At 49.8% G+C, this 23,205-nt stretch overlaps 1 protein-coding gene and 1 long non-coding RNA gene across 4 annotated transcripts in view; one reads left to right on the top strand and one right to left on the bottom strand.

Moving 5' to 3' along the window:
- Positions 1–23,205, top strand: part of MATN2 (matrilin 2) — a 166,610-nt gene that overhangs the window by 131,920 nt on the left and 11,485 nt on the right. For all 3 annotated transcript variants that reach the window (XM_069600544.1, XM_069600543.1, XM_069600542.1), the window contains 6 exons: positions 822–944; positions 3,963–4,085; positions 4,310–4,432; positions 17,751–17,873; positions 19,079–19,201; positions 21,736–21,858. In XM_069600544.1, coding sequence (XP_069456645.1) covers positions 822–944; positions 3,963–4,085; positions 4,310–4,432; positions 17,751–17,873; positions 19,079–19,201; positions 21,736–21,858 — 738 coding nt within the window. The remainder of the gene's footprint in view (positions 1–821; positions 945–3,962; positions 4,086–4,309; positions 4,433–17,750; positions 17,874–19,078; positions 19,202–21,735; positions 21,859–23,205) is intronic.
- LOC138445952 (uncharacterized) lies at positions 18,630–21,337 on the bottom strand. Its single transcript, XR_011259062.1, has 2 exons — positions 21,196–21,337; positions 18,630–19,551 (listed from the first exon to the last, which is right to left on the bottom strand). It is a non-coding gene; the product is annotated as an uncharacterized lncRNA (long non-coding RNA).

Genomic DNA, 23,205 nt, shown 5'->3' with positions numbered 1-23,205 from the left:
TACATGCTTTGAGCCCTAGTAATCAGGTTAACTGGCAGAAGAGATTGAATTTTCCCAGCGTTTCCATCATTCTTGGGAGGAGATGGGCTGGGAACCGTGGTGCTCAACCCATTTTGTTGCAGGAAGGGGGACCCCTTCCAAGGCCTGAAACTGGGCTCTTGTCTAACACTTGGAAATGAATTATCCGAGGAGACACATGTGCTGACAAAGCAAGAGATTTTACTGGGAAAGGGCACCCGGGTGGAGAGCAGTAGGGTAAGGGAACCCAGGAGAACTGCTCCGCTGCGTGGCTCGCAGTCTCGGGTTTTATGGTGATGGGATTAGTTTCCAGGTGGTCTTTGGCCAATCATTCTAATTCAGTCTTTCCTGGTGGCGCACACATCGCTCAGCCAAGATGGGTGCTAGCAAGAGGGACTCTGGGAAGTGGATGGACACGTGGTGTCTCCTTTCGACCTTTCCCGAATTCTTCTGGTTGGTGGTGGCTTATTAGTTCTGTATTCCTTATCAGGATCTCCTGTCATAAAACAACTCATGCAAATGGTTACTATGGTGCCTGGTCAGGGTGGGCGGTTTCAATCAGTGTGCTTCTCCTAACCATTTCACCAGCGTTTTGGCCATCTATTGAGGAGGAGACCCCTGCTGGAGAGTGCAGAGGGACATACCCCAGGTGCCAGGTTCTCCCAAACAAGCTCGTGCAGAACTGGAGCTGCCATCTGTGTCCCGTGGAGCACCTTCCTTACTGAATATTTGCTGGGAGGGGCCAACCTCAGCCCTGGGAGAAGCCCCAAGCCTGAAGGAATGTTTGCCCTTTCTCCCTTCAGGGATCAACTACTGCGCACTGAACAAGCCGGGCTGTGAGCACGAATGCATCAACACGGAGGAGGGCTACTACTGCCGCTGCCGCCGGGGCTACACCCTGGACCCCAATGGCAAGACCTGCAGCCGTGAGTGTCCCCGGGTCAGGGGCTCATGGGAGGGCCAGGTTCACACACAGGCCCCGGGGCTCAATAGCAGTCAGTCACTTCTGAAGCTCCTGGGTTTCCTATGAGCCTGATGGTCCAGCAGCCTTAACTTTCCTGGCCTCAGTTTCATCGTCTGTAAAATGGGACTACTCATGCTGCTTACCTCAGAGACTGGATTGTGAAGAGTGAAAGAATCAGCATGTAGAAAACACTTAGAAAAATGCTGCTAGACACATAATAAAAGCCCAGTAAATATTAACTAGGCTTCCCTGGTGGCACAGATGGTAAGGAATCTGCCTGCAATGCAGGAGTCCTGGGTTCGAGCTCTGAATCAGGAAGATCCCCTGGAGAAGGGAATGATTACCCACTCCAGTATTCTTGCCTGGAGAATTCCATGGACAGAGGAGCCTGGCGGGCTACAGTCCATGGGGTCGCAAAGAGTTGGACATGACTGAGCAACTAACACACACACAAATATTAGCTAATATTACCATTTGCTCTTGAGAGCCTTGATTAAGTCAGACCAGCCTGATTTCATCCAGACTCTGCCTCATACTAGACATGTGACCCCAGGTAAGGTATTAAAGTTCTCCAAGCTTTGACTTTCCCATCCATTTAAAAAAAGGGAAGATGATAACAGCATTGATTTTCTGGAGTTGTTAAGGGGAATCATGAGGACTATTTCAACCTCTTAGCACAATGCTTGACACAAGGAAAACATACAATTAAAAATAAGAGCTCTTTGTTGCCACAGAGCCTGGGACAGGAACCAGAAAAGAGACAGACCTCAGAAGGCCCTTGGGCCACTGCAGACCTCATCTGAGGGCAAGCTGAGAAACATGGGACTTTTTATGAAGCGTTGTCTTCATTTTCTTGTGTAAGAGGCGAAACACAACTCGGTCTGGTGATGTCAACATGGAAACTTGCAGGATGTGCCAGCTGGATGGTTCCATCTCTTTTTTACGAGGCACAGTCTCCACTGGTCCAAGCCAGCAGGGGTGGGGCGCGTGACACGGCGGGGGACGCCCTGACCCTGGGGGGTGCCAGCGAGGGGCTTGGTGACACGGCTGGCACAGAAGGGGCCCTTTGTGTAGCTTTCCACCCAGCGAGCTGCACATCTGCTCCAGCTTTGGGGACAGAGATAGATTGTGAGTGAGAACAGTACAGCTGTTCAGTATTTGGACCCTCCACCGCCTGGAGGGGAAGCTTCACAGATGAAGTATTAGGTGCAGAGCAGTCCTCGGGAGACCTCGTGCCCCTTTCGGTCTTCAGAGGAAACAGAGTCCTCGATCGGGCTTTCGAAGCATCAGTCTCGGAAGTCAAAGCATTTTTGAATCAGAGAGTTGGCACTGCTCTGCACTTGCCTCTGGAAGTCTCTGAGTCCTTGTGAGAAGCCAGTGGTGAACAAGGGTCCTTCCGCTTGACGAGGAGACGCCCCGGTGAAGATGGATCTGTGTACAGCCTGCCTGCCTTCTCTTCCAGGAGCGTGGGGCCTGCCAGCTGACAGCTCTGACAGGCATCCCAGGGCAGGCTAGTCGTGACCTGGACGAGCCCACGTAGAGCCCCAGGGCCCGTGACCTGCCTCCCCCTCCCTGCACGCCTTGGAGCAGAAGAGATTGAGCCATCTTTTCTTTCTGGAATCTAGTAAGAAGGACCATCTAGTCGGCTTCAAAAAAGTATAAACCCAGCTATTTCTTCCTAGGGGTCCCCAGAGATAGCCTGGTAATCCTATTCTCCATGGGGGCTCAGGGAGCCCACAAACCATCACGATAGGAAGCCCTTATGAGGTGCTTGCTCCATGTAGGCGTGGCTGGGATCACTTCCCAAGTACTCACTCACTTTATCTGCACCAGATCCCAGTGAGGCATCAATATTCTTACCCCCATTTAAAGTCGGGGAAACAAGCGGAAGGAGATTAAGTTACGTTTCCCAGGATCACGTGACGGGTAAATGGTGAACTAAGATGTGAATAGAAGTCTCTGGCTCTTGAGATTTTGTGAATGTTTACAGTAGGCACAGCCACAGGTGGAATGTTCCAGAAGGCATAGTCCCAGGCCCTGTGGGAGTCAAAGAGGTCCACCCCATGGCCCTGCACAAGGCCTCCAGTGTCTCTCCAGTCTCCGGGTGTGCATTTTCTCCATCAAGGAAATCTGGGAGGCAGCCTGCAGGGCTGTCTGGTGGGAACCAGTTCACCGCAGCTGTGTGTCTGTTATCCTAGCTGGGCCAGCTGTGCAGGGCTCGGGTGCCAGGACTGGCCACACACGCAAGGCCTTGGCGTTGGTTTGTTTTCTGAATCTGGATGTCCTGGTTATGGGGGATAACAGCACTTTTTCTCTTTCAGATACAAAGGAACTATGCAGTTCTTTCTCCCCTAACCATATACTTTGTAATGACAGGCATTCACAAAGTGATTATGCGTGCCAGCCACTGTTCTGAGGGTTTTAGGTGAATCCACTCTTCCCACCATGTTCCTAGAAAAAAGCGAGCCTCAACCCCATTTCTCAAGTCATGAGATGCTGGCAGAGAGGCCAAATGACCGCCCAGCAAGCATCTCACAGCTGGGAAGTCAGTAGGGGGAGGTGGGATTTGAGCCCAAATAGTGTGGCGTGGAGCCCTCCCCAATCCTGAGACAGGGCTGTCAGCCTCAGGGAGCCGGTGGGGTCCGCGGCTCCACCTTCCTGAACATGGTTCTCCTCTCTGTGCCATGGGGAGGGCACCTTCTCGCAGCGGTGCCCCCGGAGATTGCAGGTGATGCCCAGACCTGGCCCAGGTGCAGAGGGCTGCTGTCCTTACCGCCTTGGCTGGAGTCCCATGCACCTTACTCCTCAAAGAAATACGAAATAAAACCAGGCTGGTGGCACAGGAAGGAAACCATACACCTCTCTCTTTGGGGCATCAACGGAGTGAAACTGCCGGGCAGCCGCTCCCTGGGGAGGTGGTTTTGTTCTCTGATGCCCTCCTGGCTTACTTCAGGGGTTTTCCCTGTGTGGTCGCCCGCAGGGGTGGATCACTGCGCCGAGCAGGACCACGGCTGTGAGCAGCTGTGTCTCAACACGGAGGACTCGTTCGTGTGCCAGTGTTCGGAAGGCTTCCTCATCAACGACGACCTCAAGACCTGCTCGCGTGAGTGCCCTTTGTGCTTCTCTCACAGGGAAGAGCTTTGCCACCTGCGTGGAGAACGTGACGGCCGTAGGGGAAGGCGGGCTCCCCTCTGTCCTCTGCTCGTTGCTCCGGGGGAGATGGTGGGGCTGTCCCCTGGGGACCGCGCGCCTTCCCGGGGCAGGAGGAGGAGGGTTAGGGGGGCACGCAGGTCCGTGATCTGATTCCCTGGCTGTGGGATTTTGCAGGAGTGGATTACTGCTTGCTGAGCCACCACGGTTGCGAGTACTCCTGCGTCAACACGGACAGATCCTTCGTCTGCGAATGTCCCGAGGGACACATGCTCCGGAGTGACGGCAAGACCTGTGCCAGTGAGTGTTGTGACGTCGGAAGAGGGGGACCCGGCACGGGCGATCGTGGGTAGGGGGTGCCGAGGACAGTGACCACGGGTGGGTCTGCCCCTCCCCGACCCCGGGTTCATGGCTGAACGTGTGCGAAAGCCCCCTCCCAGCGATGTCAGCCTCGGTGGCTGCCGCTTTCCTGCCCCAAGACGGCTTCTGCCTCTTCCTTCCCGGCCCGTGGTCATTTCTGAGCGGGCATGAGTTATAGTGAAGTAGATGCCTTCCTGACTGCGGACTTTCGGCTGCGCTGCCCGCTGAGCGCGTGCTTTCTCTGGGTCTCAACCTCAGCAGAATCCTCACCTTCAGACCAAGTGAAAAGCCTAGTGACCAGCTGTTACGGGGTGGGTTCAGACTCTGGACTCTTGTGACTCCAAAGTCATTTCTGCGAGAAGGGGAGGCTCCTGAGAACCCCGTCCCCTCCCCCAATCCAGATAATTTGGCAGCAGATGGGTGGGGGGTTCGGTGAGGTTGGCAGTGAAGTTCCCTGGGGACGTATTTCCCGGCAGCTGGTCCCAATTCCTGTCTCCATTACTTAAAAAAAAAAAAAAAGCTCCCAGATGCCCTCCTCTTCACTGAAGGGTGCTATGTTTTCTGCCTTGCAGTCCTGTTTCCAAGCGGACAAAGATTAAGACTTAAAAATAGTCATTTTGAGAGAAGGGGTCAAAAGTGGAGGAACAGGATTGCCATGTACCTTGCGGGTCCTGCTAGTCTTTCCATAGGACCAGGTTCCCTGACCACTGATAGAACTGTGGTCACAACCTAACATGTCCACCTTTTTATGTCATCTGTTCACTTGGGCAGGTGCCCTGATTGCATAGCTGGGTGTGCCTCTCTAACTCCGCCGGCTGTGAGAAAAGGTTTCCCCCGTTTGGGATGGAGTCTTGAGTTTTATGGCTTGCTTGTGGCTGCCTGCCCGGCTGTCCTGGCCAGCACAGCCAGCACAGGGAGGAGCTGGACATCAGGGTGCAGAAAGGGTGGGTGTGTGGAATTGCATGTACATTTGACTGCATGCCAAGGCCAGAAGCCTGCTTTTTAGCTGACTTATTTTAATTCTCATCATCTTAGATTATCCATGCATTTGTTTGGACCTCCCCATTGCTGTGATAACCAAGACCTGACTATAAGATAATTGCAGGACATCTAAGAAATTTTCATGACCCTTCCAAACAAATGCTGCCCCTCTTCCTTACAATTGCGTGTCCCACTCCCTTCTTCGAGCCACATCTGTTATGGCCACTGACACTTTCAAATATCCATCTTCTCATTTATAGGGCTTGTAGCTAATGATACAGTGATATCATCCATTTGGGTAAATGTGCAACAATACCATTAGAAGTGAATTTTGATATGTATTTGTTTATTATATATGGTGTGTCTACGTGAGATGGTCAGATGAGTTAGAATTATCCTATCCTTGGGCAATGGTTGGAGAAGGCAGTGGCAACCGACTCCAGTACCCTTGCCTGGAAAATCCAATGGACGAAGGTACCTGGTAGGCTGCAGTCCATGGGGTCGCTAAGAGTCGGACACGACTGAGCGACTTCACTTTCACTTTTCACTTTCATGCATTGGAAGAGGAAATGGCAACCCACTCCAGTGTTCTTGCCTGGAGAATCCCAGGGACAGGGGAGCCTGGTGGGCTGCCGTCTCTGGGGTCATACAGAGTCAGACACGACTGAAGCGACTTAGCAGCAGCAACAGCAGCAGGCAGTGGTTGGAGTAGGAAATGGTGAAAGAAAGTGAGTCACTCAGTCATGTCCGACTCTTTCCAAACCCATGGACTGTAGCCTACCAGGCTCCTCCGTCCATGGGATTTTCTAGGCAAGAGTACTGGAGTGTGTTGCCATTTCCTTCTCCAGGGGATCTTCCCAGCCTGGGGATCAAACCTGGGTCTCCTGCATTGTAGGCAGACACTTTACCGTCTGAGCCAACAGAGAAGTCAGGGCCCCTTGATAGCTCAGTTGGAAAAGGAAATGGTAATCCACTCTTAACACTCTTGCCTGGGAAATCCCATGGACAGAGGAGCCTGGAGGGCTGTAGTCCATGGAGTTGCAGAGTCAGACATGACTGAGCGCACACACAGACAGTGGTGGTATTTGTAAGAGATGCATTTGACCCGCGTTCTGACACGTATCTGTTGAGCTTGTCCCCTATTTGAAGCCTGTGTCTGCCCCGGGTTGATTCTGTCTAGCTGCCCTGTTCTGTAATCATGGGCTGTGTTTTCAGTGTGGCCACAGTAAACTGGGGTTGGGAATGTGTGTTTCCCAGCTCTGTCCCAAATCACAAAGAGCCTGACACCATGACTGCATCTTTTTTGAAATCATGCTGGGCTGTGGGTGGGGAGCCCGTTGGAGTTCAGCCAGGCCTGCTCAGCAGATATGGGTATCCTTGGCCCTTCATAAAGGCAGCCTCCACTTACCACCTTGATAGCAGGTGGCCTGAAGAATACTCCGCTCACTTTCTGGAAGGTTCTTGGAAGCATGGTGAGCAGGCGCAGTTTCCCAGGGCCCTGGAAGGAATGGACCCTGTTATTCTCACAGCCCTGCAGGCACCTTGGGCTTTCTGGCCTCTGGAGTGACCCCACCCTCCCTTCCTCTTGGTCCCCTGACCCCAAAGCTGAGATCACCCCTTGGAGGGTTGTTCCACAACCCTTAATGGGGTTGAGGTGGGGAGGGAAATCAGGGGGTCTCTCCTGCAAGCTGCAGCTGAGAAGACTCCTCCCATCTCTACCTCCTGGAAATTTCTGAAATAAACCTACTTCAAGCCCATCTCAGCATCAGGAAAGACTCGCTAGTCTAGATGTGTATGGAGCACACAGCCCACAGGCCTGCGAGCTTCTGGAGGTTAGAGACCCTTACTCAGAGACTGAGTTCCAGGCCTTACCCACAGGAAATACTCCATAAAGTTCAACGAATGTTGAGTGAATGGGCAGAGACCACCTGTGTTTTCATCCTGTGGCACCTGGCACAGGGTCCATCTTCTGTTCCGGACCCTTCAGTGGACCTTGACTTGGCAGGTGGCAGAGAGCACCTTCCTCCATCTCCTGAGCCCCACCCAGGTCTTCTTCCCCGTTCCCTCCGGTTCTTCAAAGGAGGCAGCTCCCCTCTTCTCTGAGCAGGGCCTGAACCTCCAGCCCAGCCTGTCTCCACTTAGGACAACTTCCATATCCCACCTCTGCTGGCAGAAACCCAGCCCAGGGCCAGCATCACCTCCACGGGGAACTTCCTGCCCTCCTGGCCTGCTGGGAGCAGCTCTGCTCCACCTGCTGCAGTGAGACCCCATCAGGACCCTTCCCTGTGGCCATCTGTGCACAGATCTAGAATCAGCATGGCAGAGCAGAAAGAACACTGAACTAAGAGCCCGATGAGTGGGCTTAAATCTTGGGAGGGAACTGACCTCTCTGGATCTGACTGCATGCATGCTAAGTTTCTAAAGTCGTGTCTGACTCTGTGACCCTCTGGGTTATAACCTGCCAGGCTCCTCTGTCTATGGGATTTTCCAGGCAAGAATACTGGAGTGGATTGCCATGCCCTCCTCCAGGGGATCTTCCTGACCCAGGGACCAAACCCACATTTCTTAGGTCTCTTGCCTGCATCTGACTGTTCACCTATAAACTGGGAATGATCATTTATGCCTCCTTCTCAGGGTCACTTTGTGGCACAGGGAAAGACGTTCACTGAAGTGCTTGGGAAACTTGTAAATTGCCATAAACCTGAAGGTACTCTTGTTGAAATCTTACTTCCCACTGTTAGACGGCCCCACACTAGGAGAGGGCTAAGGTAGCCTGGAAACCCACTCCTGGTAGGCCTGGCCTGCCCTCCATGTGGTGACTAGCTGGGAGGAGTCAGACTCAAGAGCCCAGGCGCTACCTTCCTCTAGCAAGTGGCTGGTGCTGATACAGATCTGAGTGACAAGCATAGAGCACTGGGCATTTCAGCTGGGGATACTCCTACACTGGCCACCAGAGGCGGGTGTGCAAAGGCTTTTTCCTACCTGAGGCCTCCTGACTTTGACGGACCGAAGCAACCCTGAGCAAGACAAGAGCAGTGTGTTACTGTATTTAGGCAGTATCAAAAACTGCATGCTTGGTGACTTAACAGCCAAAATGCAATTATCTGCAGTTCTGGAGGCTGGACGTCCAAGATCAAGATGCCAGTGTGGTCAGCTCTGGTGAGAACCCTCCTCTGAGCTTGCAGATGTCTGCCTTCCTGCTGTGCCCTCCCATCATACACAGACACACACATAGAGAATATGCTCTCTTGTTGTCTCTTGTTAGAAGGGCACTAATCCCATCGTGGGGGTCCCACGCTCATAACCTCATCTAACCCTAGTCACCTCCCAAAGGCCCCACCTCCAAATACCAGCACATTGAGGTTTTGGGCTTCAACTCGGAATTTGAGGAGAACACAATTCAGTCCATCACAGAGACTGCAGAGAAAAGACCACTTTATCCTCATGTATTTACATTAGAAGTTGAAAGGAACAGAAGGAAACTTGGAGATCTTTTCTTTCTTTTGTGGCATGGGGAGAAAACTGATGCCGCCCAGGCTGACCCTGGGGGTCGACAACAGAGTCGGGGCTAAGACTGGGGTCCCCTGACTTCAGAATCTCTTACCCGGGGTGACCTCTAAAAATATGTCTCAGTTGAGCTGCTTCTGGTTTGTCTGAGGAAAAAAAAAAAAAAAAACCTACACAGAGTTAGCAAATGAATGGCTGCTGCTAGATTTATTATTTTTTTAAATGCCAGCAAATGGTGTAATTCTGTCTCTCAGCCTTGGTCACCCTCTTGGCAGGCGGCCACTGTGGCTTTCTCCCTCTGGGGTTGGGGTTGGTTTTATTAACCTCCTACGTGGAGCCCCAGACACAGAATTGCTGTCTGTCATCACCACAGAGGTGTGAGTCCTCGGAACACATTACCCCATGATTGCTGCACCACAGCCCGTGCATGAGTCACCAGATGTGGAATCCAGATGTGAGGAACAGACTGTATCAGTGTGTGGGGCTGTGAGACTCAGGCCCTAAAACCTGTGCTATGTCCTAAAGCGTCTGCTCGGCTTGATCACGAGTGGTGCAGACCCCCTTCATGATAAGGCTTTAATTAATATGTAGACCTGCCTTCTGACATGTTTTTTGTTTTTTTTTTTAAAAAAGAGGATCCTTCTCTAAAGGGAAGATGTTTCATTCTTGCATCCTGAGATCTCTGCTAAGTCCTTACACCCACGTCACATGAAGTGGTGGTTCCGTCTGTACTCACTCTCGTCTCTGGATTCGAGTCTAGGTACTTCTGGCTCACTGATGCTCAGTTTCCACGAAGCACTTCCTGTGGACCTGTGTTGTGCTGGTCATCTTGTGCTGACCCTGGGCCACTGTGGGGTTGATGCAGGTTCAGTTTTTGCCCTGAGAGAGTTTAAAATTTCTCGAGGAAGAAGGATATTAAGGATGGATCTTCCATTCTGTGTGATGAGAGTTATGATGGGGGAAGGAGAGGTGTCATGGGGCATCTGGCAGGGGGACCCTCACCTGGTCCAGAGGAAGTCTTCCTGAGAAAGAGGTGTTTGATCTGACCTTTAGAGACTGATGGAGGGAGCTATGCAGAGACGGAGGGTGTTATGGACTGAATATTTGTGCCCCCACCCCCAAATTCATATGTTGAAAGTCTAACCGTGGAAGGTGATGGTGTTAGGAGGCAAGGCTGTTAGGAAGTGATTAGGTCATGAGGATGGAGCCTGCGTGAATGAGATCCCTGCCCACAGAGCTCTCCAGTCCCTTCTGCCATGTAAGGATACAAGAAGTCTGTGACCTAGAAGAGGGCTCTCACCCAACCTTGCTGACATCCTGACCTCAGACTTCCAGCTTCCAGAACTGTGAACAATACATTTCTGTTGTTTATAAGCTAGCTACTCAGTCTGAAGTGTTTTGTTAGAGCAGCCCCAAAGGGCTAAAATGGAGGGGGTGGTCTTCCTAGGCACAGGAAATAGAACATGCCAGCCAGGGTCCAGAGAGTGAACTGAAAGAAGCTGAGGGTACGGAGTACTAAGTACTGAGTACTAAGTATTGAGTACTGAGTAGTAAGTACCGAGTGCTGAGTTGAGAGGAGACTGGAGAGATGTGAGCCAGGAGGAGCCACTGAGACAGACCACTGCAGCATTTAGAGTTACATTATGCTATTTGGAGGTTCAGCTTCCCTTGAGAAAACTGTTTTAGTTTGCCTTCTGAGAATCTATCAGCCTATCTGAGCAGCCTCTGCTGAGTCTGCTGGGTGAGGATGACCCCTGGACCACAGAGGTGACAGACCTGTGATCTAATCACACCTCTGCCCCCAGCACGGCTGAGACTAATCATCTCTGCAGGGCAAGGGGCTTTGGGAAAGTCACGCCCGCTCTGTGTCCTTCAGTTTCTGTGACTTTAAAGGAAGGTGTTGGATCAGTTCGTCCCCAGGGTCCCTTCCAGCCTGAGAATGAGGGTAGAGGCTGGCAGGGTAAGGGCTCCATAAACACTCACTGAATGAATGAACTCTTGTCGGAGTGCCCACCATTCTCCCCAGGCTGAAGGCCCCCTGTAATCGTGAGTCAGGGATGTTGGCTCTCTTTGCCTGTTAGGGAACCACTGACATGCTTTCCCAGCAGGGAGTACCCTTAGCTCCAGAGAGATGCTGACTCCAAGCTGGTTTCCAGACTTGGTGACTGAAAGGCAGCTGAAAGCCTGTGGTCGGGGAGTTAGCTAGAGTACAACTTTGGCCTTCTCTAATTTACCATGTGTGGTTCTTTAATTATGAGTGACAGGAATGTCCCTGATGTGCAGAAACTGGATGTTTTGCTGAACAAATGTGAATCGCACTCTGCAAGGCTGGAAGGAGGGAGAGAAAGGGGAGCCCTGCTGACTGCCACCATCCACACGGCGTGGGTTCTCATTTAAAACTCTCGTGACCCTTGGTTTTCAGAGTAGAAAGCTGAGGAAATGTTTCCTTTAACTCAGCAGGCATTTGCTGAGGACCTGCTGTGGAGGCCAGGCATTAAGTTAGGAGCTGGGAGACGCAGCAGAGGAGGGCAGGTGCAGCCCGTGGTCCCCTGGAGGTCAGAGCCCGTGTAAGCGTCGTCCAGTGAGGAGGCGGGCATAGGTCCAGAGCAACTAGTAAGTGTTTGGTGATAGCTGTGATGCTTGGCTTTCCTATAGCTCAGATGGTAAAGAATCTGCCTGCAGTGCAGGAGACCTAGGTTTGATTCCCTGGGTCAGGAAGATCCCCTGGAGAAGGGAATGGCAACCCACTCAAGTATTCTTGTCTGGAGAATCCCACGGATAGAGGAGCCTGGTGGGCTACAGTCCACGGGGTCGCAAAGAGTCAGACATGACTGAGTGACTAATACTACTGCTGCTAGCTGTGACATTACCAGAGGGAGCAGGGGCCTGGGGCTGTGCGGCTCTGTGCAGGGAGGTCCCAGAAGACACCTAGAGGAGGTGGAGGCAGCAGATCATCGGCTGGGCAGAGCCCTGTAGGGGGAGGGCTTCGGGCTTGGCGGGCTTCCCTGGTGACTCAACTAGTAAAGAATCCCTCTGCAGTGCAGGAGACCCCGGTTGGATTCCTGGGTCAGGAAGATCCACTGGAGAAGGGATAGGCTGCCCACTCCAGTATTCTTGGGCTTTGCTAGTGTCTCAGCTGGTAAAGAATCTGCCTGCGATGCAGGAGACCCGAGGGTTTGGTCCCTGGGTTAGGAAGATCCCCTGGAGGAAGGGAAAAGCTTCCCACTCCAGTATTCTGACCTGGAGAATTCCATGGACTATAGTCCATGGAGGTTGCAAAGAGTCGGACATGACTGAGCTCCTTTCACTTTCTGGCTTGGTCCTGAGATACTGAAAGAAAGTACTCAGAGGTGGGGGGAGCGTGGCTGAGATGAGGCAGCGGGCAGGTCCTGCGAACCTCACCAGTGAGTCCTAGCCAGACTCTCAGGAGGCACTAAAGGGTGTCAGGCAGACGGAGGGAGGGATGTCTGCAAGCACGCTTTAGAAGAGCACTCTGGCTGAGTCCAGGAGAGTGGGCTGCAGGGGGTGAAGCAGGCCTGTGAAGACCTAGTTGGTAGGTAGAGTAACAGCCCAGGAGAAGGATGATGGCAGGTGGTTCATGATGCTGGAGGAGTGGCATCACCCCTCTGGACACTTGGGAAGGTCTCTGAACCTACGTTCTGGGTCCCACGCTTGCATCTTACTACTGGCAGTTTGTTGGTGTCATCCGTGGGGCTTTATAAAACGTCCCTGGACCTCCCGAAATAGAGATTATTTTACGTTGATTGATGCAACCTCCTTGCAGGACAATTTGAAAAATATTTATCCGGGGGTAAATGTTCCTACCCTTTAGTGAGGCAGTCCTACTTCTAGATGTTTATCTTTCGGACTTGCTTTCCCGTTGTATGCAAAACTACAGGCACACGAGTATCCCCTGCAGTAACAATTGTAACTGTAAAGCCTAGGAACCACCTCAGTGCCCTTCCAATAAGAAACTGGTTAAATGAATCACGGTACTGCCTTTAAAAAATAATGACATAGGGTGTCAAAGGTGAGAGAGAAGGGTACTTGTATAAGAATTTTTTTGTCTGTTTAAATCTGATTTTATTTGTAGAATGTTAAAAGGTATACATAGTTTAAAAATCAAAACAATACGAAAAGACGTTCATTAAGGAGTTTGGCTCCCACTCTTGCCCACCCTTCCATCCCCCTGCCTCCCTCTGGTTCCCAGGTAACAGGTGGTGGGCAGCCTCCATCCAGGGCGGCCCCTCCTGGATTCACACACGTGTGTTCCTTCCCTCCTTCACTGTCCACCTGCGTGACCGACAGCATATGGAAATAGCGGTGCTGTGTCACGTCTCCAGTGAAGTTATCAGACGCTGTGGCTGCTTTCTGCGAGCTCTCTCTGGCTTCTTGAAGTCGTATTGGCTTCACTCTAAGGGAAGCTGTGTTGGGAGCAGCCCTGTGGAGAGGCCCACATGTTGAGGGACTGAAGCCTTCGGTCAACCGCCAGGGAGGAACTGAGGCCAGTGCACACACCACTGAGCTCAGAAGCAGATCCTCCAGCTCCAGTGGAACCTTGGGATCAATGCAGCCCCCAGGGGACCAGCTTGACTGCAGCCTCACAAGACACTCTGAGCCAGAACCTCCCAGCTGAGCCACGGCTGGCTTCCAGGCCCTCAGAAACTGTGTGACATCACACATGTTGCCTTAAGCTGCTAAGTGTTGGCATACCTTGATTCACAGCAACGGATAGCTGCTGCTGCTGCTGCTAAGTCGCTTCAGTCGTGTCCGATTCTGTGCGACCCCAGAGACGGCAGCCCACCAGGCTCCCCCGTCCCTGGGATTCTCCAGGCAAGAACACTGGAGTGGGTTGCCATTTCCTTCTCCAGTGCATGAAAGTGAAAAGTGAAAGTGAAGTCGCTCAGTTATGTCCGACTCCTAGCAACCCCATGAAGTGCAGCCCACCAGGCTTCTCTGTCCATGGGACTTGCCAGGCAAGAGTGCTGGAGTGGGGTGCCATTGCCTTCTCTACAATGGATAGCTAACATTCCATTTTATTTCCATTCTGTTCCTGTTTCTTTGGGGCTTCCCTGGTGGCTCAGCTGGTAAAGAATCCACCTGCAATGCCGGAGACCTGGGTTCGACCCCTGGTTTGGAAGGATCTCTTGGAGAAAGGAACGGCTACCCACTCCAGTATTCTGGGCTGGAGAATTTCATGGACTGTATAGTCCATGGGATCACAAAGGGTCGGACACGACTGAGCGATTTTCACTTTCACTTTTCTTTATATGAATAAAAGCCAATACAAATATCTGTTTATATTTTTCCCATTTCCTTAGGCACACACAAAACGGTGCACTATGTACCACATTCTATGCCTTTTTTTCTTCACTCAATGATATTTATTGGAGATTTCTTCAAACCATTACATAAACAACTTCCTTATTTTATTTACAGCTGCTTAGCGTCTCATTGGGATTTCCCTGGTAGCTCAGCTGGTAAAGAATCTGCTTGCAATGCAGGAGACCCTGGTTCAGTTCCTGGGTCAAGAAGATCCCTTGGAGAAGGATAGGCTACCCACTCCAGTATTCTTGGGTTTCCCTGGTGGCTCAGCTGGTAAAGAATCTACCTGCAATGCAGGAGACCCTGGCTCAGTTCCTGGGTCGAGAAGGTCCCTTGGAGAAGGGATGGGCTACCCACTCCAGTATTCTTGGGCTTCCCTGGTGGCTCAATTGGTAAAGAATCTGCCTGCACTGCAGGAGACCTGGGTTCGATCCCTGGGTTGGGAAGATCCCCTGGAGGAGGGGCATGGCAACCCACTCCAATATTCTTGCCTGGAGAATCCCCATGGACAGAGGAAGCTGGCGGGCTGCAGTCCATGGGGTCACAAAGAGTCAAACATGACTGAGTGACTAAGCACAGCGTCTCATTGTGTAGAATATTTGTTCAGCTTGTCTCCTGAGTAGTCGTGGACATCTGGATTGTTTCCCACTTTTCATTATTACAAGCGATGCTGCTGTGAATGACTTGAAAGTATATCTCTTCATATGGTGCCCGGGTATCTGCAGGAGAGGATCCCAGAAGTGAAGCTGCCAGGTCAAAGGTACCTTTTGTACTTTAGGCAGATACCACCAGATACCCCCTCCAAAGGGGACATCTCCCCTTAGTATGTTTGAATTTTGAATCATGGGCCCATTTTGCCTTTCAAATAATCTCTGCAGGTGACTGGTGTTCCCCTGAGATGGAGAACCATTGCTCTAGTCTCTTGATCAGATGCCCTGAGCGGGTAAGAAGGGAAAAGTTAAAAACTCAAATTCTCTACATGCTTTTAAAGCATGCACACAACAAAATTTCCAAGCAGCTATTAGTACAAAAGCCCAGGAGAGCTCAGAGGCTGGGCTGGGAGCTCCCAGGATCGTCTGCAGCCAATGGTGAGGATGCCCCCTGAGAACAGTGCTTTCAGGCTCAGCAGGCTCCCGAGAGAGGAAAGCAGTGCCCCTCTGCCAAGTACAGACTCGTCCTGAAAGAGCCTGGGGGGCCAATGACCTTTCAGGATCCTTGTGGAAAGACTCAATCACTCTTCAAAGCTGCAGCCTGAGATGAAGCTACAGAGACAGGACAGGGCATGGGGGATGCTCCAGAAAGAAGGGGCGTGCTCAGGGGGGCCTGTCTGCATTATGGCTTGACAAGGCTGGCCTGAAAGAGTTATAGCTATTTTATTACATTGGAAAATGGAGTATTCTTAATATAAATTCATGGTGAAGAAAAAAAACCGCTCACCTCCACAGCCAGCCAGCTGTCTGTATTATGGATCACTCAATTGTATTTCCACTCAACACTACGTGAGGGATTACCCCAAGCCATCGAGAAATGTTCTGCATCAATAATGAGTCTAGATTGTGCCCGGAGAAGTAAGTCATGTTCCGAGCAAAGAGCAAGGGCCAGCTCTGCTTTGACTCTCGTCTGCAGTTATAATTTCAGTTGATACAACGCTTTCCCACTGTTCAGATTTTGGCGGCCCTTCTGCCCAAACGAAGACAAAATTCCCTTCATGTTTGGAAGCTTACTTTAGAGTATAGCAACGCAGTGTAGCTGAGGAAAACATGGTATTTATTATCAGAAGATTACATTTTTAATCTGGTGCTGTCACTTATTAGCAACTGATGTTGGCAAGCCATTAATCTTCCCAAAGCATAGTTTCCCTGGCTGGTAAATGAGAATAACAACAGCTGCTTTAATTAACCCATAGGGTAGTTCTCAAGACTCCCCTCCAATAAAAATACTGCAAAAATGCCTTAGAAAAAAGTGTATGGTCTGTGCCTGGCTATAAAAGTGATTATGCGCTTTGGAGCATTCATTTTAAAACCTCACTTCAAAGCCACCGTAGAAATTCTGCTCCATCTGAAATGATGGTGTTGACTCTCAGAATTATGTTTGGTTCTTAGAAAAAGTCCCTTTCCATCTGTCCTCAGTATCAGGCTTTAACATATCAGCCTGGATTTTACAGCCTGCTGTCACAGAAGCTGCCCCAGCCCCGTCTATGGCGATGCCATTCTTCAGTGGCTCAGCCCTAGGACCTCAGGGTCACCCATGACTCTTCTGTCATATCCATGTGAAGATGGACTCTTTGTACTAACCCATCAACAAAGCTTGCAGGCTCTGCCTTCAAAGTCCAGCCGCAGTCTGACCCTCTTACCCACCTGTCTGGGCCACCAGTGCAGTGGCTCTCTTCCCACTCTCCTTGCTCCAGCCTTACCCATGGCCCTTTCTGTGCACGGTGGTCCTTTAAGGAAAAAGTCAGTTCATGTCACTCCACTGCTCAGAACCCTCCAGTGACCCCTTCTGACTTAGATGCAACCACCGCGTGTGACCCCTTCTGACTTAGATGCAACCACCGCGTGTGACTCCCACGATGTCTGTCCTGGCTCATCGCCTGCCTGGTCCCCTGATCTCCTTCCCTTTCCTGAAACCAGCCGCACCCGCTCCTGCCACTGTTTGCGGATGCTGTACTTCCTTGGGTGTCATTCTTTTCAAGCACCGTGCATTCACTCGTCTCTTTCTCCAGGGCTCTGCTCAGTGTCACCTTCTCTGACATGGCATGGAAAAGAATAAGCCCTCCACACGCTCCAAATCAGCAGGCCCCCTCCATCCTGCCATCACCCTCATCCTGCTTTTCTCTGGAGCACCTTCTCCTGACATATACCTTTGTCTGTCTGTCTTGCCCTTCTTTCCTTCCACCCCTGCCACCACATGTAAGCTTCACAAAAGCAGAAACTTGGTGTTACTCATTGTTACGTCCCCAGAGACTGGAAGAGTGCCTGACTCAGAGAGACGGAACTCACAAAATATTCCACAGATCAGTGAACAAATGAATGACTGAATGGATGGAGGGAGGGATGACCAAAGTAGGACGCATACATGCACACATAAGCAGATACGCAGATAATGATGGTTATCTGATAATCTGACATTATGGTTACATGATAATCAATGATGTGGAACTTATTTCCTAATATTTATAGGCCATTTCTAGCTCTCCTTTTATAACTTGTCTTTCCGTGTCTTTCGATCATTTTTCCTACAGAGATGACAGTATTATTTTATTTTATGTGCTTTTTATATATTAGGACATTTTGCTCATAGACATGCTTTCTATTTTGAAATGTACCCTCTAGGATAAAATACTGCTTTCATTTAAGGTGTCTGAAATATCTTAAGAGATGAAAGAAGTCACTGATGTATGAATCATTTCCTTCTTTTGTTTCTCTGTTTCCACCTGGCTTCTCAGAACTGGACGCTTGTGCTTTGGGCAAGCATGGTTGTGAGCATTCATGTGTAAGCAGTGGAGACTCTTTCGTGTGCCGATGCTTTGAAGGGTATATACTCCGTGAAGATGGGAAGACCTGCAGAAGTAAGTTCCTATTGGAGTGGGTTCCAATTATTATGTCTGATCTCTGCCTGAAATCTACCAGCCTGATCTCTGTATAAATCAGTTACTCTCTAAAACCATTGCCACAAGACCAGTAAGTGTAATGTGGGATCCTAGATCAGAAAAAAAAAAAACAAAAACCTGACATCAGGTTGAAAACTAAGGAAATGTAAATTAACTATGGGCTTTCTTTGATATTACTGTATCAGTATTGGTCCATTCATCATAACAAGCATATCACACTGATGTAAGATGTTGATACTAGGGGAATCTGGGTATGCAGTTTATAGGGAATCTGTGTACTGTCTTCTCAATTTTCCATAGATCTAGAACAGTCCTAAAAAGAGAGAGAGAGCCTATTAAAAAGAAAACAAACAAATGGACAAGTGACAAAAGTCAACGCCAGAGCCACAGCTGAACGTGACACGCCCCGTGACAAGAAACAGTGTGCTCTACTGGAAGGATGTCCAGCCCGAAGCCCGGGCTCTCTCAGCTTCCAGCCCTGCCATTTATTAGCTAGGCAAGCAGCGTAACTTCTCTGAGCCTCTGCTTCTTTATCTTTAACAATATTGTTGCTATTGTTTCTGGTGGCACAAATCCCTCTTAGAGGCCCCCTTTTGATGAGCCCATTCTTACATCTCAGAAAGCAAGGCCTCTTCCACAGGGCTAAGACACGTCTCCATCAAGTCAAAGGGGAGTGTGTAACCCTGAGCAAATGATTCCTGCCCTTGTCAGTCATCTTCTCAAGCTTCTCAAAGCTCTCTTTATTAAGAGAAACTCATATTGATGCATTTAAAGAAAAGATGGGTACCTGGAAGTATTACTCTCATTTTTCATAAAGGAAAGGGAAACCTGCAAGAGGTTAAGTGATTCTCCAAAGGCACGTTGTCAGGGAAAAACTCAAAACTAGATTTCGGCATCACCAGTCCAAATTGAGGTTTAACGTCCTAAGTAATCATACCAGCGCCTGCGGAAGGCCCGTGATGGACTGCGTTTTTACAAGACACTGAAGTAGGTGCTGGTGGATGGCGGTGGCTGTGACAGTGAGGAAGCTCGGAGAGTGAGCCCGAGGTAGACCTGCTGAGCTCAGATGGGCCTGGAGTCCAGGGGCTGAAAAGGATGCATCCTCCCAGGTGAAGCCCAGGGGAAACTGACATTAGTGAAATTTTTAACCTTGCTGTCCTCAGGGAAAGATGTCTGCCAAGCAGTGGACCATGGCTGTGAGCACGCTTGTGTGAGCACGGGGGAGTCGTACGTCTGCAAGTGCATGGAGGGATTCCGGCTGGCCGAGGACGGGAAACGCTGCCGAAGTAAGTCGCTTCAGCTCAGGACAGTTAGGGAGCTTCTTTTAACGTTGGAAGTTTTCTGTTATAATCAGCGTCACTATTTTAAGTTCCTGCCTTGGATGCTCTGAAACTGCTGTGCTCGTGATCAGTACACTGGACCCTCAGTGCTTCAGGAATTTCTCAGCCAGGGTCCTGAGTTGTCAGGCTCTTCGCTGCTTTCACTTCTCCCAGTTGTAGCCCCTTTCCACAGGAGTTGTGTGGATGCGCAGAGCCTAGCAGAGTGCCTGGCTAGTCATTGGAAGGGATTAGAATCTGAGTCAGCAATCACGGTGAGGGTCAAAGCATAGTTGTAGCGATTTTTCTTCTTGGAAAACCTTGTAAGTAAGGGCAGAAGGTGAGAGAAGGAATGAAGGGGGTTTTTTTTTTTGGGGGGGAGGGGGCGGGGATCTGGATTATCCATTAACATTTACTTCGGTGGGTCACTCAGAACAGATTACGAGAGTTTTCTTAGAAGGTATATTGCTCAGGGTTCTCCAGAGAACCAATAAAGTGTGTGTGTGTGTATATGTGTGTTTGTGGATAGATGATAGATCAATAGATAGATAAGGAATCTGCTGGGTGGGTTGGTGGCCCAGGGAAGAGCTGATACTGCAGCTCCAATCTGAAGGCAGTCTGGAAGCAGAATTTCCTCTTCTCTGGGGGAAATTCAGTCTTTTTCTCTCTAAAGGTCTTCAAAATAGGGCCCACCCATATTATGGAGGATATTCTGCTTTACTTAAAGGCTCGTGATTTAAATATTATCTCATCTAAAGAAGTACCTTCACAGCAACATTTAGACCAGTGTTTTATGCAACAACCAGGTGCCATAACCTAGCCAAAGTGGCTCATAAAATGAACCATCACAGCCCCAAGAGGGAGAGACGGGGACACATGAGCTCAGTGAAGTGGGCAGGAGATGAGCACGGGGTCAGGATTTCCACCCTCTGTGAGATTCTGAGGTGTTAACCCCTATTTTCGGGGGGTCTTGACATGGTATACTTTTTTTTGTGATACTCTGCTCCAGTGGGCAGGATGGCCCTTCTTTAGTTTTAAAAAAGGACAAAAAAAACCTCATCTGCGGCAGAGGTTGATTTGAGGGAATTGATGCTTTTGAACTGTGTTGTTGGAGAAGACTCTTGAGAGTCCCTTGGACTGCACGGAGATCCAACCAGTCCATCCTAAAGGAGATCAGTCCTGGGTGTTCATAGGAAGGACTGATGTTGAAGCTGAAACTCCAATACTTTGGCCACCTGATGCAAAGAGCTGACTCATTTGAAAAGACCCTGATGCTGGGAAAGATTGAGGGCAGGAGGAGAAGGGGACGACAGAGGATGAGATGGTTGGATGGCATCATTGACTCAATGGACATGGGTTTGGGTAGGCTCCGGGAGTTGGTGATGGACAGGGAGGCCTTGCGTGCTGTGGTTCATGGGGTCACAGAGTCAGACACGGCTGAGTGACTGAACTGAACTGAACTGAACATCACAGATTCCTGAGATAACTTGGGGCTTCCACAGGGGTAAAGGAGAACTCACTCCTCATTATTCCTCCAGGAGGAGGGGCTTTTCTGCCTTTAGCAGGAAGTTCTGTTTGCAAGACCGATTCCTGGGATGCCCGTGGGTCCAGGGCCTGGCTCTGTGGGGCACCCTACACGAGGCTATGTTTGCCTTCACATGGCGGTGTCCTTCTGCGGGGACCACGGCTGCAGTTCTGCCCATTATGTCTTCCTGAGCCGTTCGTTCATGCTTCTGCTTTTGTAAGAATGGAACGCACGTGTGCATCATTTCTACACTCAACATGCTTTTTGCTCAGTAGGTTGAGCTTGTACAACTTGTACCCAAGGCTCAACTTCTTCCTCTGAAATTTGATTGCTAAATCAAATCCTTCCAGAGGAATCTGTAGTCACTGATTGCAACTTTATAGGAAGCTTCTCAGGGAGCTAATGACAGGAAGGAAGCAGAGAACAGAAGCTTTCATACTGTGGAGGAGGACCACTCAGGACGCTTCCTGGCTCAGACGTGTCGCCGAGTGGCTGTGTGACCTTGGGCCGCACTGTCAAACTTCGTTTCTTCATGTATCCATTGGGCGTGACTATCCCTGCCCTCCTCTCTCCACAGGATGCTGTGAGGATAAAAGAGCTGTCACTACTTTGAAGAGTCTGAAGTGCCTCACACATGAGAACTGTACATTAGACAATTGAAACTGGGATGTCTATGGGGAAAAATCGGTAGAGTGGGCAAATCAAACCTCAAAGTACATTGAACAATTTTAAAAATTATTAAATCCAGGACACCTGATCACCCAGCTTACCATTCAGTTTCATGGAAACTCGAGCTTTCGAAGAGGAGATTTCCTTTACCATGCCCTCTCCTGAGTATTAGACTGAAAGGGGGGATGTTATAGAGGAGGTTTAAATGGAGGTTTTAATGGTTTATTTCCATGATCTGTCCTGACATGACTGTTCAATCCAGCTCGTTTCTACACTGATGGGGTTGCTTCACTTCCTATGTTACCCTCAGGGAAGGATGTTTGCAAATCGACCCACCATGGCTGTGAACACATTTGTGTTAACCGTGGCAATTCCTACATCTGCAAATGCTCAAAGGGATTTATTCTAGCTGAGGATGGAAGACGGTGCAAAAGTAAGTGATCTGAACTGGGTTTTTCTTGCTTTAATTTGGTTTGGGAGCAATTGCTTTTTGGAGTATGTGCAGGAAGTAAATCCCTCACCTCTGCTTCTACCATAGATATAAATGTGTATGCATAGATACTGAATGGGGAAGAGAGCTTAACTGCACCTGTGAAAACACTTTTGGTTTCAGTTGACAGAAAGTTCACTATCAGCTAAGAGGCTAGAGTGATCCTAGCTGAATAAGAATATCAGGAATGAGGGAGGTAAGACTTGTGCTTTTAAACTTAAAAAATAATATCTCTAAAGTGGCAGAAAAAGCCTTGAGAGAGTTATTTTATAATCTCAGAGTAGAGAATTTTCTGAACATGACATAAAAGAAAAAGGAAAATGTATAATGAGAGATTAAAGCTACAATACATTTTCTACCTTTTGGTTATCAGAGTTCAGTAAGTTTGATGATTCCTTACATTGGCAAACATATGTTGTAATAGGCAATTGTAAATTTATCACTAGGTGTCTGAATTGGTACAACTTTTAGGAGGGCAGTTTGGCAAATATTTTAAAGGCAGTTCCTGCCCAGTCCTGGTGTCTGAGTGATTCCCTGGCCCAGCAAAGGGACCACGTTTCCAGAGCTCTGAAGGCAGGGAGTAACACCCCAAAGTATGGCCTCATTTTCCACTCTAGCTTCATTGGCCAAGCAGCTGCCAAAAAAACAAAGGCTGCATCTCCCGGTACCTGGCAAACAAATGTGGGACTGCCTCAGGAACTGGTTGCTTCTCTGAGGTAACCCCTGGCCCCAGTGTATTTGGGGAGGAGCTTCGAGAACAAGTTGGGGAGTGGCTGTCCTTCTCTGAGACGGGAGAGATTCCACAAAAGAATCTGGATGTCGTGGAGGAGACAGTGGTTCAGGCAGAGGAAGCAGCTGATGAGATTCCTAGAAAGCTGGAGAAACAGGAGAAGAAACGCTTGAGGAAGGAAAAGACTGGCTGCCATTGCCCTGGCATCGCCAGAAAAAAGCAGTGTGAGGAGACAAGTGAAAGACCCAAAGAGAATCCAAAGCCCCAGAAGGCTCCTCAGGAGGATGGGATGGAAGACCCGTCTGTCTCCTTCTGCAAACCCAAGAAAAAGAAACCTTTTTCCAAGAAGGAGCTGGTTAGTAGTGATCTTGAAGAGACAGCCAGCAGTGGAAGTCTTTCCAAGAGGAAGAAATCTTTCCCCAAAGAGGAACCAGTTGGTGACCTGAAAGAGTCAGGAAACAAGAGGGTCCCCGAGAAAAAAGAGGAAAAATTCTTTTCCAAGGGGAAGCCACTCTGCAGCGGACCTGAAGACGCTGCTACCAGCAAGAGCAGTGGCTCCA

Source organism: Ovis canadensis, chromosome 9 (genome assembly GCF_042477335.2).
Source record: "Ovis canadensis isolate MfBH-ARS-UI-01 breed Bighorn chromosome 9, ARS-UI_OviCan_v2, whole genome shotgun sequence".
In the NCBI taxonomy this organism is placed as follows: domain Eukaryota; kingdom Metazoa; phylum Chordata; class Mammalia; order Artiodactyla; family Bovidae; genus Ovis; species Ovis canadensis.
The sequence above is the reverse complement of the archived record's forward strand: the minus strand, read 5'-3'. Positions and strand labels throughout refer to the sequence as shown.